Source organism: Talpa occidentalis, unplaced genomic scaffold (assembly GCF_014898055.3).
Source record: "Talpa occidentalis isolate TD23 unplaced genomic scaffold, MPIMG_talOcc4v2.1 talOcc4.7, whole genome shotgun sequence".
NCBI lineage: Eukaryota > Metazoa > Chordata > Mammalia > Eulipotyphla > Talpidae > Talpa > Talpa occidentalis.
Window position 1 is genome coordinate 11558628 of NW_023605083.1, and position 20222 is coordinate 11578849.

At 35.6% G+C, this 20222-nt stretch overlaps 1 protein-coding gene and 1 non-coding gene across 2 annotated transcripts in view; both read left to right on the plus strand.

Annotated features, from left to right (window-relative positions):
* Nucleotides 1–20222, plus strand: part of HAUS6 (HAUS augmin like complex subunit 6) — a 41715-nt gene that overhangs the window by 16717 nt on the left and 4776 nt on the right. The window contains exons 8-16 of the mRNA XM_037492010.2: nucleotides 2236–2406; nucleotides 3890–4083; nucleotides 5044–5167; nucleotides 5633–5735; nucleotides 11051–11132; nucleotides 14188–14251; nucleotides 14559–14744; nucleotides 16285–16420; nucleotides 18074–19096. Coding sequence (XP_037347907.1) covers nucleotides 2236–2406; nucleotides 3890–4083; nucleotides 5044–5167; nucleotides 5633–5735; nucleotides 11051–11132; nucleotides 14188–14251; nucleotides 14559–14744; nucleotides 16285–16420; nucleotides 18074–19096 — 2083 coding nt within the window. The remainder of the gene's footprint in view (nucleotides 1–2235; nucleotides 2407–3889; nucleotides 4084–5043; nucleotides 5168–5632; nucleotides 5736–11050; nucleotides 11133–14187; nucleotides 14252–14558; nucleotides 14745–16284; nucleotides 16421–18073; nucleotides 19097–20222) is intronic.
* On the plus strand, nucleotides 13977–14107 carry LOC119233154 (small Cajal body-specific RNA 8). The gene has a single exon (XR_005122305.1). It is a non-coding gene; the product is annotated as a small Cajal body-specific RNA 8 (non-coding RNA).

Sequence of the window (20222 nt, forward strand, 5' to 3'; positions counted from 1 at the left end):
AAGCCAGCAAGAAGTATATAACTTGAATGTAATTTCATCAGTAAATAAAATACATTAATTGAAGGAAGATGGTAAGTATGGAAGAAAAATGAGAAGTCACTTTGAAGCTGACATGACAGTAGGGAGCAGTTTGGCAGACAAATGATCCGAGGCTTTCAAGGTTGCCTCTTACGTGTGATAGCAATATTTTCTTAGGCCTTCTTTGTGTTTGCATGAAATCTCTTGAATTCTATGATCACCAAGCTTTTTGGGTATTTATTTGGCTTACTAAGTACCTTGTCAGTGGAAAAGGTGAGTGGCCTCCTCAGGAAATAACTATTCATTTAGTGAATGCTTGTTGATCATCTATAGTATACTGGCCATTCTAGATACTAGAGTAGAGCTACAGCAGTGAAGCAAACAGGCAACTTCATGAAACTTCCAATTTACTGAATAAAAATGTTCCTTTTAGTGGAAACTATTTTTGTTATAAATTTAGTAATTTTCAACTCAGTGTCGCCTGAGTTGGTTAATGTTAAGTTTCCCCACGTCCAGTCAGCTTTGAGCCATTGACAAGATAAAAATCTCTGGACTTGAAAAATCTGAGAACCACATCCTGGGTCTTTGTTAAATTCACCAAGGAAATGTTACCTTAGGAGACCACTAGACTGCCAGCCGATGAGCCTTCCTTTACCTTGTACCACAGGTAGAACTAGGCACCAGTGTGGGCATAAATATTGTATTTCTCCACCTCCCTTACACTTTTATAAATTCTGTTGAGGTATGACATGCATACAGAAAAGTTTAAAGATCATAAGTGGATAAGTTGGCAAAATTTTTAATGAAGTGAACATATCCATATAACCAGCATTCAGTCTAAGGAATGGAATGTTACCAATGTCCCAGGAGCCTCAAGCCCCCTTTGGTTCACAACCATTTTCTTCCAAGAGTAAACATTCTCAATTTTTACACTTAAGATGAGTATTCTTATTTATTTATTTAAGATTTATTTATTTATACAAGCACTGGGCACAGTCAGAAGCGCGGGAGGATGAGAGAGTTCACCAGAGCCAGAGGGGAGAGCAGAGCAGGCAGAGTGATGAAATACACTGCTGAGGGAAGCAGTAGGCGGCAGGAGAGGTCTGCGTGCCATGTGGGACCCTCGCCCGGTGGCCGGGGATCGAACCAGTGCTGCAGAGGCTGTAGGCAGCTTTGCAACCCAGCGCTCAACCACTGCGCCACCGGGGAGGCCCTTAAGATTAGTATTCTTGATCTTTATATCAGTCAGAGTATACAGAATAAATTTTTGTATGTCTGACTTCCTTTACTTACTCAGCTTTCTCCTTGCTGTTGTGTAGTTGTGGTGTATTCATTCTTACCACTATTATGTTCTTTTATGTGAATATAGCACAGTGCACCTTTTTGTTTTTTTAAAAGATTTTTATTTTTATTTATTTACACAATCACTGGGTATAGTCAGAAGCATGGGAGGGTGAGAGAATTCACCAGAGCCAGAGCGGGGAGCAGAGCAGGCAGAAGGACTGAAGCACACTGCTGAGGGGAGCAGCGGGTGGCAGGAGAGGTCTGCGCGCCATGGGGGACCCTCCTCCAGTGGCCGGGGAGCAGCCGGGGATCGAACCGGCGCCGCAGAGGCCGCGGGCAGCTTCGCAACCCAGCGCTCAACCGCTGCGCCACTGGGGAGGCCCACAGTGCACCTTTTTTACTCTAGGTAGATCTTTGGGTTGATTCCACATTTTGACTATTAACAAATAGAAGTACTTTGAACATTCTTGTACATGAATTTCAATGAACATAGGTTAACATATGCCTAAGAATCTTTGCTTTTAAAGATTTTTTTCCCTTTTTAATTTTCTGAAACTTGAATGACTCTCAGAATTGCTGTTTAGTGGTTTTATTTGCCTTCCCTGAAAGTCTTTTGTTATTTTACCCTGAATAATCTTTATTAGATTGACAGCATGTTGCAATACATAAAATGCTAATTGAATTCTGTTAGTGTAAAGTTTTTAGATTTGTTATAAAAATAGTGGGCTAGACTCTCCTGAGAAATTATTTAGTTTTACAGCTTCTTTGAAAGTAATATCAGTGCTTTTAAACTATTAAATATTTACTTTTTCTCTAAAAGTCATTTCAGTAATATTTCATTTGTTTCTGGGAGTATGCGTATATTTGTGTTTTACATTTCTTTAGTTTATATACAGATTATATATATGGATTTTAATAATTTGTCTTTTAAAGGTTCGATCTTTGTGGGCGTCAGTGAATGAAACACTTGTGTTTTTGGAAAAAGAGAGAGAAGTTGTTAATTCAGTCCTTAGTCTAGCAAAACATTATGTGTTAGATGGAACTAATGTTGCTGTTAATATTCCAAGGCTCTTACTTGATCAAGTTGAAAAACAGATGTCTCAGGTAAGCATTTAATATTAAGGAACCTTGAGAAACTCCTTTTATGAAATTGTTTTAGGCATCACATATTACTTTTTTTACTCTTTGTATTTTCAGAATGTTTTTGTGAGTATATATAATAAAACTTTCATAAAGAAGGGTATTGTACCATTATGAGTGTGTATGTTTATATTCATCAACTTTTATTATATCTTTACAGTTCTACATCATGTGGTGTAGAGAGTAGGCGGTTTCTTAGTAGGGAGATGCACCAGACTAGTTCTTCATACATTCTTATACATTCTCAGAGAGAATGGCCTTTTTGCTAAATGTCCTTTTAAAAAAACCTCTTATTTTCAAGTCTTCCTTTAGCTTTTGTCACCTTAATGTGTCTGCTCTCTTGTGGTTTTTCAGATTGCAGTTCTCACTTTTTTCCAATTGTTCTTTTTTCTCTAACTTTTAGATGGAAGTGTCCCCCATGGTTACTTTAATGCTTCCCTTTCTTACATTATAAATTCATCTGTATTTTCTTACTCAGTTCTATGGCTTCATCAATTTCTTATTCAATATATTCCCAAATTGGTATTTCCAGCCTTTCTACTTCTCTCCAAAATCCCAACAATTATTTCCACTTACTTATGGGACATTTCCATCTTGATAACCTACATTTTTTTAAAAAGTAAACTTTATTTATTAAGCATTTACACTGTTGGATGTTAACTGTAGTATAGGGGATGCAAAGATAAAATATTGTGTTCCTGAAGTTTTCACCTGACTGGCATTTCAGATTTAGAGTACATGAAAATCAGGACCTGCAAACTCAGGTTTCCATAGGGGCTAGTCAGGTAATATGTGTAAATGAAATATGCTAATTGTGTGTAGCAATAGGGATAAAGTAGGAAGTGACCAGATCTTTGGAGAAATTATAATTTTTATGTGATACCTATGGTTTTTTTTTTTTTTGAAAAACAGAAAAGGCAGATTGATTGAAATACCCTGCAAGGAAGCAGGGGACGAGACAGGAGATGCCTGCCTGAAGTCTGAGATTTTTGAATTTAAGTTTGAATTATTGGCAATATTCAAATGATTTTAAAACACTAGAACTGGGTAGGTTAATAGGTACATTCAGGTTTAAATTTAGTTTTCAAGACCATTAACTTGAAACTTCTGTTAAAACATGAGTTCTTATGATAGGTCTCAAAACCTTCTTTTCCTTTATTTGCATTTCTTTTATTCTAGTTTTTTTTTATTGGCTTTCTTTTATTCTAGTTTTCAACTTCTATACAATAAAAAAAAATGTATCTTGGTATGTTAATTCTTCCGCAGTAATTTTCTTTGGATCAAAACTGTTACACAGTTTTATTTTGGGGTTGACATTTGATTTCTTTTTAACTCTTATTTAAGGTAAACTTTTTATATATTAATAATAGAAATCACATATATTTATGTATTCATTTATTGCCCTATGAACCTATGTTCACTGCTTTTTTTCCCTCTGAATTTTTAGTTGCACATAGGAAATGTTTATGAGGCTGGAAAATTGAACCTCCTAACAGTTATTCAGTTATTAAATGAAGTCTTGAAAATAATGAACTATGAACATTGTCAGGCTGACCAAGGAAGACTGACACTAGATCTTCACTTCCTTGAAAAAGAGACCAAATTTCAAAGAGAAAGATTATCTGATCTGAAGCAAATGAGGTAATATAAAAAGATGTTATTTTATTGGGGAAGTTGTATGACAGTTTTGATAATTTCTCAGCACAACTTTTGTGTAGTTAACTCTTCAGTTTTGGCAAACAAATGTGAAAATTTTATAGTTCAAAAATATGTCATCAAGTCCTAGAGAGCGACACAAAGTGGAAAGGAAAATTAATAATGGTTTTCTTTGTCTGGAATAAATTATTTGCCCTGAGTCATAATTCTTTATAAAATGATTTTTAATTTTCTCTAGCTTTTCTTCAGTGTGATCTTTTGTTTATATATTTTTAAAATTTATTTTTATATATTTTACATCGTTCATTTTTGTACAGTGTTTACTTTCTCCTCTCAGGTGTAGTCTCCATAGAATTCCCACCACCAAGTCACCCGTGCACCATCACCATTGTCCCTTGTGCTCTTCCCTCTTGTTTTGATTTCTCTCCCTTCCCCTCCCCTGCACAGTGTCTCTGATTTATAGTTGCCTGTTAGTTTTTTTATTTATTTTTTATTAATATATTTTTTTCCTGATCCCTTATTTGGTTCCCCTGTATTCCTCCTGTAAGTGAAACCATCTGATATTTTTCTTTTTCCTTCTGGCTTATTTCATAGAGTGATCTTTTAAAACTGGGTCTCAGAAAAGTTCTTATTTCAGCCGAGTGACTGGGAGGTGTGGACTGCCTTTAGGAATGAATAGTGTGTAGGAGTAGAATTCTGACTCAGGTTTAGAACCTGCAAAAAATTATATTTTAAAAGTAATGGAGTAATAGATGTGTGATAGCTTTTTGTTTTGAAAGGAAAAATTACTAGATTCTGAATATGCATTTTATTTATGTGTGCTGTATTGGTTGAGCTTTCAGTTATATTTTCTTTGCCTTTCCTACATTCTGTCATTTTAAAATTTTACTCAGTACTTTTTTGTATGTTCATATATTGAATGAAACTATTTTTATGCTATTATAGGTATAAAATAAAGGAAGATATTAGAACTATAAGACATTCTATTGTTGACAAACAAGGAGAATGGTATAAAAAGTGGGAAGACTTTCTTGGTCTGTCTCCTTTCAGTCTAATTAAAGAAACTCCAGTAAGTAACGTTGACTTGCCTTTTGGAGAGAAATTAAATAAAGGGAAATCTTGTTATCATGTTACAGATGACCTGGAAATGTTATACATACGTGTGTGTGTGTGTGTGTGTGTGTGTGTGTGTATATATATTTTTTTTTTTTTGCTCCATCTTTGCATCTGAGCCTAAAGTTCATGTTTTAATTTCTGTAATTTTTCTAAATACATTTTAGAATATTCATCAAGCTATTATTTTTAATATTTTGTTATGGTTCAGAGAATTATATTAATAAATAAGATGTTTTCTTGATGTGAGGTACTATGAAATTTGAGGCATAATTGGATAGCACAGTAATTTTTATGCTGATAATTCTGTGTCAAGGGAAAAATTAAAAATCATCTGTTCATAAACTAACTTAGTAAGTAGTACCATTGTGGTAGTGAGTAAAATGTGTACATTTGAAAATTATGAATTCTCTGTTTTAAGGCTGTGGATCTTTTACCACCTATGTCTCCCCTTTCATTTGATCCTGCTTCGGAAGAAGCATATGCGAGGAGTATTCTTCTTCAGTATCCTGCTTCACTTCCAGGTTGGTTATTTTTTTACTTTTTCAAGAACATCCCTCTGGTCAGTGTTTTCACTATGATAATAATTCTTTCGTATCTTGTTTCTTTTCCTCAGTTATTTTTTATTGTGGTGAATGGCACAAGATTCATCACTTTACTCATTGCAAAATATACAAACTAACAGACATTTAATGAATTCACACTGTTGTACAACCATCACCATTATCTGGTTCCAGAATATTTTCTTTACCTCAAAAGGAAACCCTGTAGCCACAGAGCAGCCACTCCCTTTTTGCCCTCCTCAGACTCTGAGAATCACTCATCTATAGCTAGTTCCACTCTCTGTGGATTTGCATGTATTGGACTTCTTACATGATGAAATCTTAGGAGACTGGGTGTGTGTGTCCGGCTTCTTTCACTTGTACAGGTTTTCACTTTGCACAATGTTTTCAAGAGTCATCCAAGTTGCGCATGTATCTATCAGTCATCATTACTTTTTATGAATACATTGTATTGTGTGACTAAACTATGTTCTATTTATCCATTTGTCCATAGATAGACCTTGGGTTGTTTACACCATTTGATTATGAGTAGTGCTACTATAAATACTTGCTTGTACAATTTTGTTTAGAAACCTACAATTTTATACCATAAAAGAATAGTACAAGTAATTACTATATAATTGCAATACTAATATTACATTTTAAAAGTAATAATTGTGTAATGTCTCATTAGTTTTCTCAACTATCATGCCATTATCATACCTAAGAAATTCATTTCTCTTTAATGTCTAATTTCCATTTTCTATTCAGTTTCCCAAGTTGCCCAGTGCTTATAGACAAGAAATTGTTGCTGAAATTAGTAAATGTTAGGTAGATAGGTGGAATAAGAAATGTGTGAATTTTATGGCCAAGCTGGAACAGGTAGTAGGTGTAGACCATAGTTGAGTTTAGACGGGGTAACAGTCTTGGCAGCAGTTAGCGTATTCTCCAGACACTACCATATGTATTCTTGGGTTCCCCCACCCAGTAGAGCCTTGGTCTGATCAGGGACCCTCAACATTATACTTTTTGTGGTAAAATAACATTTTTTTTTCTCTTCTACACCTCCATATTACATCTGACTTGAAGTAATTTTCTTTTAAATTGTTTTTTAAGATTACATTTTACCATGTTACATGGAATTATACATAATCTATATGAAATATTAAAATCTTCTTTATTAAACTTTTGTCAAAACTTTCCAATATTTGATATATTTATGTATATAGTAGGTTGTTGTTAAAGTCATGACACATTTTTGCTTGAAAAACAGGAAAAAATATGCCATGACTTTTCCGACAACCCAATATTTCTTTTAAATTACATGTGCAATTAGTTCTTGGATATTCCCCTTTCCTTAATCCCATTCTTCTTATATTTAACCATTATCCTGAATCTTATGTTTATACTGATATATGTTCATACTGTGTATGTATGTGTCTGTACGTAATACTGTTCTGTCTTTTTAAAGTTTATGAATATAGTTACTCTATACCCAACGGTGTCTTTCAAATGCATATTTTTTTAACTGAGATCCAAGGAGAGTTCACTTGTTGCATTTGGTTGTTTTGTCCCCCCCTCCTTTTTTTTTAAAGATTGATTAATGCATACAAGAACGGGGGTACAGGCCAGAGGTGTTGAGGGGGGCGGTGAGAGGATTCACCAGAGACAGAGTGGGAAAGAGAACAGATAGATTAGCTGAAATACACTGCTGAGAGGAGCAGCGGGCAAGACAGGAGAGGTCTGCTGCGCCATGTGGGTATCTCACTGGCTGGGGATCAAACTTGTGCTGCAGTGGCTGCTGATAGCTTCATAGGTTGTGTCTTAACCCCTTGCTCTTAACCCCTTTGTCCTCTTACTGATTTCTGTTCCTTTTTTTTTTTTTAATGTCTTGGTAGAAGTTGTTTTTATTCTGTATTTAGCTATGTTATGTATTTAGATTTACCAACACATTTGCTGACTTCTTGTCAGCATTATGTCAGTATTTTGTCAGCTTTTGTCAGTATTATTTTCAATATTTCTCCTTTCTTTTGAGAAATATTGGGTTGTCAGAACATGTATTTTTTTTTCAAAAAACAAAAAATATGTCATGACTTTTCTGACTACCCAATGTATCTTAATGAATATTCTTTATTTCTCTAATGCTGGACCCTGAATTCTAAAATCTCTTAGTCTTTTTGTGAAAATGTCTTTATTTTCACTTAATTCCTGATGAAAGCTTGGCTGGATGTAGGATTCTAGATTGACATTTTTCTTTCTTGGGGGTCAATTTGATCTTTGTTTATTGCCTTCTATTGTTTCTAAGGCATTTGCTGTTGGCTGATTGTCATTCGTTTGTAGGTAATTTTTGATCTCTCTTTGCTTTTAGGATCTTATTTTTATATTATGCAGGTTAATTTAGATATGTCTAAATTTAGACTTGTTTTTATTTAGCCTGCTTAAGAGTTGAGTGTGCTTACATAATGTGAAGACTCCTGTTATCAGTTCTGGAAACTATTCACTAATACTTCTTGTAATATTAACCCTGTGTTATTCTTTTGATTCTTTGTTCTTCATCTCCTATTGTGAAGTCTTCTAATTCTGTCTTTCATCTTAATTTTTACATTCATATTTGTGACACTTTTATACCTCTGGCCTGCATTCTGGGTATTTTCCTTGAATCTCCCTATGGGTCACTATATTTTTAGTTATGTTTAATCTCCTTTCTGATTTGTTCATTTAGTATTTTTCACGAATATACTTTTCTTTCATTTCATTTTTAAAACTGCCTGTTTTTTCCCCAGTATCTTCTTTCATTGTATTGGGTTGTTGGAAAAGTCATGACGCATTTTTGCGTAGAAAACATAGAAAAAAATATGTGATGACTTTTCTGACATCTCAGTAGTTCCTCTTGTTTCTTTTTTGTTAATCATTTTAATTTTTTGTTTTTCTAATATTGGTTTTCCAGATACTTTTGCTTCTGTATGCTCTGCTGATTTTATGCTGGTACAGTGCTGATTTTGCTGTCTTCGAACTTTGCTTGCTCTGCTGATTTTCATGCTTCTTACTAAAATTTTTGACTGTGATTTTTTTTAACTTCAGTAGGTCTCCTTACCCTGAAAAAGTCATGTAGTTTTGTTCTCTAAAGAGTGACCTAAGTTCCTAGGTTTTTTTCTTAGAGTAGACCAGTTAATGTCTTTTGGTTTGGGACTCCTACAACAAATATCCAGTGTGATTTTGGATTGCACAACTCTATTTAAGTTGGCTAGGTTTTAAATCCTTTCCTTTTTTCCACCCAGGACTCAAGGTAGATAGTAAGCCTCATGGTATATTTGGCAAGATTTTTATAATCTTTCAGGGCTGAGCAGCCTTTGCAGTATGTGTTCTGATCTTATGTCAGTCTCTCATATCCAGGCCCGAGTGACATTATTACAATGTAGGGATTAAATCTCCGGTCTCTGGGACCTGCCTTACTGAGTGTTCATTTCTCAGTTTGAGCTTGTCTTTGTGATCATGCTTTTCAACTTTGGTTCTGACACATGATGATTTTTATTTGTTCTTTTGGACATTCTTTTCTTAACTTAGCACCTCTAGTGTTTGTGATAGGAGTGTCTGTCTCAGCTGGGTTTGATTTGTTGTGGTAGGTTTAGTTTTGTGTTTACCTCCTAAATATCCTATTCTGTCTGTCTCCCCTTGCTTGTCTTATATTTTCAGTACTGTAGTTTAGTTTTCATCATTTCTTGCATGTAATTGTGTGCTATTTGTCTCTGATATTTTATTTATTCCATATTACATTCTTTCTGGAATGTAATTATGATTCTTTTCATCTGTTACAGTACACATCATTAGGTTCCTGTCACCTTTATGAAGAAAAAAGAAAGCTCTGTAGACTTTTTTAGTTAGCAACTTTTACCTTATATGCCAGAACAACTTTCTTATATGCCAGAACAAACATGTATCATGCCTCCCACCAATAGATGGTGCTTTTAATTGTGCAGTCATTTTAGTTTGCGATTGTCTGCTGTTTTGTGATGAAATAAGTTGTATTTGTGTTCATTTTTGAAATATTTTATACATGCCATTACTTCCATCATATTAGTAGATGTGAAAAAGCATAGGGTATGCTTTAAGTTGGCAAACTATTATGATTTAAAGGGAGACTTTATATAGTGTACACATTGGTTTCTTACACAGTAACACTTTGAACACATGCATAATTAGGGGAGGTCATTCAAAGCTAACATATTGAAAAAAGAGAAGCCTTTGGAATATCAAACTCTCTATAATCTGGTCATAACTTCATCAACCTTATTTCTTAACATGCTTCCAGTAGATATACAGTATTCTTTAGCATGCCAAACCTGTACCTTATTCTTTCAATACCTTCATGCTTCTTCACCTTCTGCACTATGGGCCAGGTGCCTTTCTGCAATCTTGCATTCTGTGCATACTTCTGTCAAATACTATAGTACTCTAGTATTAGTAGTAATTCTGTACTCATCAGTAATCTTTCTTCAACTGACTTACTGAAGGCAATCTTCATCTTTTACCTTTCTTCCTTTGCTAGTATAGTAGTGCCACATAGTTTTTCAATGATATGTGGATTAATAAATACTTAGGTTGACTGATGTCATGGATATTGGCCTGAAATTGCTAAGTGATGTAACTTTTTGACCTTGCGGTTTGTGTGGTAATTATATGTGTATTTAAACATGGAGAATGGTTATATAATTCTGGAGAATTTTAACTCATTTTTTTTGAAACTTGGTTTAGTATGAGTTATCATTCTTTATAAAAGCCTATTATACAGTAGTCCTCTTTTATCTATGGGAGGATGTGGTCTAAGATCCTAGTGGATACTTGAAACCACAGAGAATACCCAACCCTATCCTATGCTTTTTCCTATACATTCGTACATACATACATGTGATAAAGTTTAAATTAGGCACAATAAGAGATTAACAATAACTAGTTATGAAATAGAACATTATAACTGTGCTGTAATATAAGTTATATGAATGTGTTCTCTCTTAAAATACCTTACTGCACATACTATTTTCTCACTGCAGTTGACTATGGCTAACTGAAACCTGGAAACAAAACTACTGATGGGACTAGGGAAGGGGGAGGATTATTGTACTGGATATTCTCCTATTACTTTCCTGTCTATTACTTTACACTTAGCATTGTATATTATTGTCTTTTCCTATTAGTATTCAGTCTCTTTCTTCTGTTGAAATTTCTTTTTAGAATTTCAAGGGACCCCTGCATATTAGAATATACAGTCACAATTAAAGAGTAATTTTCCATTATTTTAGATACACCTAAGCAACATAACCAAGAAAACGATTGCAGAAGAGTCAGTGATACAGTGGAAACTGTACATGATCTAGTCAACAGGTAAAACAGATTTGATTTTCATATTGATTTCTTTCCTCTCATTAATTTTAGGCCTGTCTTCAGTCACCTTCTAAGCTTCTCTACTATTTCTAAGTTTCTCTACTATGCAACAGTTCATGATTTTCTTTTTTTGATTTTTTTTTTTTTACTGTGCATCCGCATTTCCAGAAATGAGTCCGCATTTTTGATGCATGAGCATTTTATTTTCATTTCTATTCTTTCTTTAAGTGTTGGGATTCATGGGGATTATCTAATTTTTTGAAGTAAAAAACATGTATGGAAATTATCTAATGTGAATGTGAGAATTTTTGCTTTTTTGTGTCTGTGAACTTGAAACCTTTTGTGGCGACTGACTCAGTCCTTAAGAGTTCAGGGGTTTTTGAGATCATTTAGTCTGATAATGTTTGGCTATATTCTAGTACCATGAATGAACTTAATTTAGTTTGTGACTTGTCCAACTCCCCACTTCATCCTGTGTAGCTTCCTCTTATCTTGAGCTATCCCTCTTGTATATTCTTATATTTTGTTTGATAAAAAGAGTTCCATCCATGCTATAAAAAAATTTGGAAGATCTATTCAGTCTAACTCTGAAATTTCACATGTGAAGAAAAGAACCTACTTAGAATATTGGGACTTCATTTATTTTCTGTATTGAGTGTTTTCTCTATTATCCTATTTTGGCTTTTGAAAACTGATGACAGATTATGTAAGCAAAAACCTTTAATATATGCAGTCCACCTAGGGAGTTTATTTGTTCTTTATTGAAATTAAGTACTATTAAGTAGTAGTCAACCATAGACACAATGAACAATTTGATAAAACAAAATACAGGTAAAGAGTTTAGTTACTGGGATGTGGATATAAACTTGTAACTCAGAATTCTCTATTGTAAAGAGTATTTTGTAATAAAATGTTTCACTATTAGTGTGTAATACATATGGACTACTTAAATACCTTTTTTTGGGATGTCGTTCAGTTATTAAACTAAATTTTTGATTTGTAGTGGCACCATCTTATATGCCGGAGTCAATGTGGTTAATTGGGAATTCTTAATATGGTTATGATCAATGCAACTATTCCATTAAAAACATGGAGAGGGGCCCTCCCTGGTGGTGCAAGGGTTAAGTTGTAATCTATAAGTGGCCCGCAGCTACTGCAGCACGAGTTTAATTCCCGGGAGCAACCCACATGGTGCAGCAGACCTCTCCTGACTCACCCGCTGCTCCCCTCAGCGGTGTATTTCGGTCAGTCTGCCTGTTCTGTTCCCCACTCTGTCTCTGTTGAATCCTCTCACCCCCCACACCTCTGGCCTGCATGCCAGTTCTTGTATGCACACATAAATAAAAATGAATCTTTAAAAAAATATTAACAGGATAACAGCATGTAGCCAATTCACAAATGAGAGAGAGGAAGTTTTGAATATTTTTCCTTTTCTTTTTTCTGTTATAAAGCTCTACAAAATTGATTCAAATACAAAAATTTGGCGATGTTTGTAACCTCTTCCTCAAGTGACATTTAATTGTTAATTTAGTTGGTCTGTCAGTTACAAATATGTATTGCACTACCAAGTACCAGTCACCCTATTAACCTCTAGGAATAGTCTTTGAAAAGACATTGACATTGGGGCCTCCCCGGTGGCGCAGCGGTTGAGCGCTGGGTTGCGAAGCTGCCCGCGGCCTCTATGGCGCCGGTTCGATCCCCGGCTGCTCCCCGGCCACCAGAGGAGGGTCCCACATGGTGCACAGACCTCTCCTGCCGCCCGCTGCTCCCCTCAGCAGTGTACTTCGGCCCTTCTGCCTGCTCTGCTCCCCACTCTGGCTCTGGTGAATTCTCTCACCCTCCCTCGCCTCTGACTGTACCCAGTGCATGTATAAACAAAACAAACAAACAAACAAATAAATAAATAAAACATGCCTCTATTAAAAAAAAAAAGACATTGACATTGTCTTTAAGGGACTCACTATTTAGTGGTAGCATCTTAGTGACATTGGGCCATTGATTGATTGCTCACCCTACTTTAGAGGGCTCATTGATCATTTTAAATATTTTGTAAAATTAAGTTAAAAATCACAGTAGATGACTTATCTTTTCCTTTTGTTATCTAGATTATGTTCTATTGATGTAAAGTTTGAACAATTTCAATGATTTTTGAATTATGTTTGCAAGGTAGATGACAATTCCAAGAAGGATATATCTGAGACAGTTTTAAAAAGCATATTTGCTGTCATATAAAATGTTTCTAGGACAGTTGGTTTTGTATTTCTGGCTATGAACAGAAATCAAGGCACTGAAATGCTTGATGTTGAAAGTGGTTTCTAGTAATCCTATCTTTCTTGTTACCTAAAGGAGAAAAGCTTTTGCCATTGAGCAGAATAATCAACTATTGAATTTGAAAACTTTCAAGGTGAAGATAAACAGTTAAAGTTATCATTGTTGATGGCTTTAAACATTTAACAGCTTATTTTGTAATTAGTATGAAAGGATGCATAAGTTTTTTATGTTACTAAGGTGCAGTAGAATCTTAGAGGTTAAGAAATACTATACATAGAATGCAGCAAACTGAAAGTGAATAATCTTACGACTTTAAGTAACTTGTTCGCTGTTAGAACAAAATTCAGCATAAGAGGAATTAATTCTGGCCATAAAATAACAAAAGTATATTAGAAGGTTAAGTGCTACAATAAATCTCTGCATTGTGGAGACTGAGGGCATTGTAATAATGCAATTCTAGCAAATTGAAATTTTTACCTCATGCTCAAGTGTTTGAGTATTCCTCAAGTCATATCATCCTTGTAAAAAGTGCTGTTGACTTAAAATATGTAACAGGCAAAGAAAATATTTATTTGGGAGGTTGATACACAAATTGGGCTGAAGTATTGCTCTAATTGTCACTCCACCTCCCTAGAATAAACTGCCTTTTGATGACCGGGACGAATTGAGAGAAATCGTAACGGACAGATACGGGGCAGACATATTCTTTAGAGTTTTCAGATATGTCAAGTGAGGGAATTATTTCCTGCCTATAACTTGGCTTTGTTATCTTTTTTCCTTTTAGCCCTGCTTCTTTTTTATTGCAGCCGACTTCATTAGATGGAAACAGTGTTACACTACTTGAAAAGGTATATTTTAAAACAATATTTTATTAATTCTGACCATACTAACTTATGATAAAATATTGTTTACTTTTGTTGATATCCTAATGTAATTATATTGAATTTTTGTTTTCATATTTCCCAGTATTTGCATATTCTGTGCCATTTCTAGTTACATATTTTGTATTGTTTCTAAATGGGAATAGTGGATTTATTTAATTTTCACTTTTTTATAGTATTGACTTTTATAGGTTCTTGATAACTTAGGAACCTCTAATGAAAACCAGCCACAGTTACTAACATACATGAAACGTTATATATCTGTCTTCTTCAGGACATGGAGATGAGAACTCCTAGAGAGAAAAGGGAAACAATTTCTAAAAAAACACAAAAATTTGAAGTTAATGACTCTGCTTCATCAAATATCACCCAGAATATGGATAGCAGTGTATTTGTAGAGCCTCTGCCAGCTAACAAAAGTGATCCTTTCGAAAAAGAGCAAGATCATCTGGTAGAAGAGGTAAGAAAAGATTATAAAGAGTATATTAAAATATATTATTTTCTCAATGATGTTAGCAATTTCAGTGAAGTACAGTAACTGGGAGTGATTTGGGAAGGAGGTCAAAGATAATAAAATAATAAAAATCATGGCTAATGCAAAATCATGGTCTTCCCGGGCCTCCCTGGTGGTGCAAGGGGTTAATATTGCAACCTATGAAGCTAGCTGAAGTATGAGTTCAATCCCCGGCCAGGGAGCTAGCCACATGGTGCAGCAGACCTCTCCTGATTCACCCGCTGCTCCTCTCAGCAGTGTATTTCAGTCGATCTGCCTATTCTGCTCCCCACTTTGTCTCTGGTGAATCCTCTCTCCTCCCCACACTTCTGGTCTGTACCCCAGTTCTTGTATGCATAAATAAATAAAAAAAATCGTGGTCTTCCCAAAATGTAGCAATTAATATGAAATTTTTTAGTTACGATTACACATGTATGATTAGAACCCATGTCCCATTCTATAAATGTCATCTTGAAGTATGAAAACAGTACATAGATTTTTGGAATTAACCAATATGTAAATTGTTGGATAAAACATACCCAATGATTAGACTTAAAGACTATTAAAATACTCTTGTCTGTTGCTTAGCTGAGCTTCTCTTTTTTTAAAATGTTAGAACAAAGGTTATGTAAGATAAGATACCAGAATGAAGCTTTTGTTCTTTTGCTTTCAAAAGTGATTAAATGCATTATTATTCATCATCTTGGGTTTTCTCACCACCTTTGTTTCTTCTTTTTTTTTTTTTTTTAAGATTTATTTATTTATGTGTGCAAGAGCTGGGGTACAGGCCAGAGATGCTGGGGATGAGAGGATCCACCAGAGACAGAGTGGGGAACAGAATAGGCAGACTGACTGAAATACACTGCTGAGGGGAGCAACGGGCGAGACAGGAGAGGTCTGCCTCACCATATGGGTAGCTCCCTGACTGGCTGGGGATCGAACTTGTGCTCCAGAGGCTGCGGATTGCTTCATAGTGTGGTGCTTAACCCCTGCTCCACCAGGGAGGCCCCAGCTACCTGTTTCTTAATGCTATTCTTTTTTTTCACTGGCAAGTGACTGCATATTATGAACTGACTGCTTCATATTATGGAATTCAGTTTACATAAATTAAATACTCAATTCTCTAATAATTTTAATTGCATGTTTTCCTTGACTATAAAGTTCTGAAGCTCAATGTTGTGGTATGTAGCCATTTAAGTCACTGTGCAGTCAGAACTACTTGTAAATTTTCCCAAATAAAGATTCTTACCTTTTTTCTTTTTTATAAAAAAGTGTTCATTTAAGATAATAAGAAAGGAGGAAACAGTTTTGTGTTTGATTTCACCCTGTAGGATTTTGCCTAAATAGTCTTCAGATAATATCTAGGAATTGCATTGTTGAACTTATTTTTGTATAGATATCTGCAATGGGAAAGCCTGCTGACTGTGAAATGCTTGTGTCAGGGCTTTTGTTGTATTCTACCAGTGGACTTAGTAATTTTTGCTTTACTTTTTCTTTTCTGTTTTAGGTTGCCAGGGCAGTTTTATCTGATTCACCACAGCTCTCTGAAGGAAAAGAAGTAAAATTAGAGGACCTAATTGACTCTCTAGTTTCTAACCCATTCTTAACAAGGAAACAAATTCCCCGAACACCAGAAAAATTGAGTAAGTCAATAATGGTTTTTATTAGTATTTTCTTCCTTCAGCATTGCCATTATTAGAACCATGATCTAACAAATCTTCTGGAAACTCATTTTAAAACTTTTTTCTGTACCTTTCAGTTTAGTGGCTGTGGCTCTTCATTTATCCTGCTGTAAGGGACTTTTATTGAAGTATTAGTATGGGCACTCTCATTTATATATAGTCCTTCAGCAGTATTATTTTGCTTTGGTACTCTATAATTTCACTTTTATTTTAGTTGATCTTTTTCTTTTTTAAAGATTTTATTTATTTATACAAGAGCTGGGGTACAGGCCATAGGCACAGGAGGGTAAGAGGATTCACCAGAGACAGCAGGGAGTAGAACAGGCAGAACGCCTGAAAACACTGCTGAGGGGAGCAGCGGGTGAGGCAGGAGAGGTCTGCCGTGCCATGTGGGTATCTCCCTGGTCAGCCAGGAATTGAACATGCGCTGCAGAGGCTGTGGATAGCTTCACAACATGGCACTCAACCTGCTGTGCCACCGGGGAGGCTCTGTTTTAGTTGATCTTTTTCCCGGAAAAGTTTTTTTAAAAAGTTACTTTAAAAAAAAAATATATCTACTGTTTCCACATCTGACCTGTGATCAACATTTCTAGAGTGTAGAGGCTATCTATTCTCCTGGTCAACAATCAACAGCATCCGTCAAAAATTTCTCCCAAGCTAGTCAAATTGCCCAATATTTTTTTCTTATATAATTTGTGTAGGTAAAGTTCTAAATTGTTGTCCTTATGTGGACACATCATCCTGATTAATTAAATATAATTTCCATTTTGTTGCTAGTAAAGACGTTTAGTTAAATTGATTCAATTCAGGTTGAGCTTAGCCACGGCCTAGATCAGTGGCCAGCAAACTACAGCTTCAAACAAACCTGTCCCATGCCGTGTGTTTTTGTAAATAAAGTTGCATTGAACACAGCCTTTGTTCATTTGTTACCATGTTGTTTATGATTTCTTTCATGCTGCAGTATCAGAGTTGAGTAGTTGTTGTAGACTGGATGGCCTGCAAAGCATAAAATATTATTACCCAGCCCTTTATTGAAAAAGTTTGCTAAACACTAGATAAACAAGAAAATTTCTTTTTATTTTTTTTTCTGTTTTCCTTTTTTTTTTTTAAATTATTTATTTATGCATACAAGAACTGAGGTACAGGCCAGAGGTGCGGGGGGGTGGGGTGGTAAGAGGATTCACCAGAGACAGAATGGGGAACAGAACAGGCAGACTGACTGAAATACACTGCTGAGGGGAGCAGTGGGCGAGACAGGAGAGGTCTGCTGTGCCATGTGGGTAGCTCCTTGGCTGGCCAGGAATTGAACTTGTGCTTCAGAGGCTGTGGATAGCTTCACAGTGCTATGCTTATTAACCCCATGCACCACAGGGAAGCCTGAAAATACCTTTTTAATACTTGTAATTTGTGCTTGTGTCCATGTGTGTGATCAGCTGGAGACAGAGTTCTTTCATGTTGCTAGGTTTTGATATGTTGTAGAGCTTTGTCATCGAAGTGATATGTCTGTCATATATACTGAGTTAGTAGCTTTGTCTCTAGCACAGAAATAAAATGTTTAATTTTATTTTCTGTTTGGGCATATTGATAATTGTGTTTTTTTCCCCCCTTGATTAGTAAGTGAAATTCGGAGCTCATGGAGAAAAGCTGTTGAAATGGAAGACAACAGAAGTACAGAACCCATTCAGATGGATACTGAACACAGAGAAGTATTGCCAGAGTCCTTACCTGTATTACATAATCAAGGAGAATTTAGCTTGGCCAGTTTTCTGTCAGCAACCACTGTATCAGATTCTAATCAATCTCATTTGCCTGAAGAGAAAGTTGTTCCAGATTGTCTCAAGAGTGTGCCTCAGAGGCATATGGTAACCAGTCACATATGTGAAACAACACAAAATGAGTCAGATTTGTTAAATAAGAAAGTAATTTGTAAGCAAGATTCAGAATCTACTGCTCCACAGAAAATGCCTTTAGAAACTAGCCACGTACAAACCTTCTCCCCCGGTGTAGGAAATGAGATAGATGTAATAGGTAGCAATGAAGAGGAGTATGTTAAAATACTGGATCACTCGCAAACTTCTTATCAGGAAACTTCCATGTATAAAACTATGTTATGGAATTCTTTTCAAATACCAAGTGGAATTGATTTTGGCATATTACATGAAACTCTCCCAGAAGAACTTGATCACTTAAGTCTTAATAGCTCTACTAGTACAGAGGCCAATTTTAAACTGGAACCAAATAGTCCTATACCCAGTGGCATTTTTCCAGATGATACTGTAGGAGACAGAGAAAGAGTTTCAGAATCAGCCTTTAATTTACAGACTATTTGCAGTAGATATGAGGCTCTGAAAAAATCTCTCTCCCAAATAAAGGAAGAAATTTACCTCTCTAGTCCTGAAAGACTTGAAAGACACAAACCAGAGTTGAGCCCTACTCCTCAAAACATGCAAACAGATGATTTGCTCGACATTTTGGACACTCATAATTTGCATATCGACTATACAAAACCATCTTTACGAATGTCGCTTGGTGAAAGAAAACGATCTCTTTCACCACTAATTAAGTTTTCTCCAGTGGAGCAAAGATTAAGGCCCACAATACCAAATAGTCTTGGGGAACTTCTACCTAATTTAAAAGGTAAGATTTATTTATTTATAATAAATATAAAGAAGAATAACTTTATAATAAATATAAAGTAGAAGAAATGGGGTATAGGCTGGAGCTGTGGGGGTGAGAGGATTCACCAGAGACAGAGTGGGGAACAGAACAGGTTCTGTTTCAGTAAACAGGATTTACTGAAATACACTGCTGAGGGGAGCAGCAAGTGAGACAGGAGAGGTCTGCTGCGCCATATATAGGTTAGCTCCCTGGCCAGGGATCGAACTCAGGCGGTAGTGGTGATAGCATTTAGACTAACTTCTAGGTCACCAGGGAGGCCCTGAAAAGGTAAGATTTATTTAGACCTGTGCATATTGATTTATTGAAGTTCTCTCTTAACTACTCTTTAATAATAGCATGCAATGAGTGCTGTGTAATTTTTCTTGTAAATGGGACAAAGTATGTTCCTTATTCCTTCAGATAGGATGAATAGAGTGGACCCCATCACCTTATGGGTACTTACAGAATCTTTATGATGTGTATATAGTGTATAAATGGTATAGGACAGGGATGGGAAACAAAACCAAAAAAATTGAAACCTATGGCTTTTGTAATACAAAACTACTAAAGGTAAATTTTATCCAAATCATCTTGGCTAAAACAGTGGGAGGTTTTTCTAAAATGGTTGAGAAGCGCCATGTAAAATACTCTTTTTTGGGGCCTCCCTGGTGGCACAGGGGTTAAACACAGCGCTATCAAGCTATCACCAGCCACTGCAGCACGAGTTCTATCCCCGGCCAGCCAGGGAGCAACCCACATGGCGCAGCAGATCTCTCCTGTCTCGCCCGCTGCTCCTCTCAGCAGTGTATTTCAGTAGATCTTACTGTTCTGCTCCCCGCTCTTTCTGGTGAATCCTTTCAACCATCCGCACCTCTCGCTTACACCCCAGTTCTTGTATACATAAATAATAAATCTTAAAAAATTAAAAAAAAAATTCTTTTTTTAAAAGATCTGAGCTTTTTTTTAAAAAAAGATTTTATTTATTTATTTATTTATGCATACAGGAAGTGGAGTGCAAGCCAGAGGTGTGGGGGAGTGAGAGGATTCACCAGAGACAAAGTGGGGAGCAGAACAGGAGGAACTACTGAAATATACTGCTTAGGGG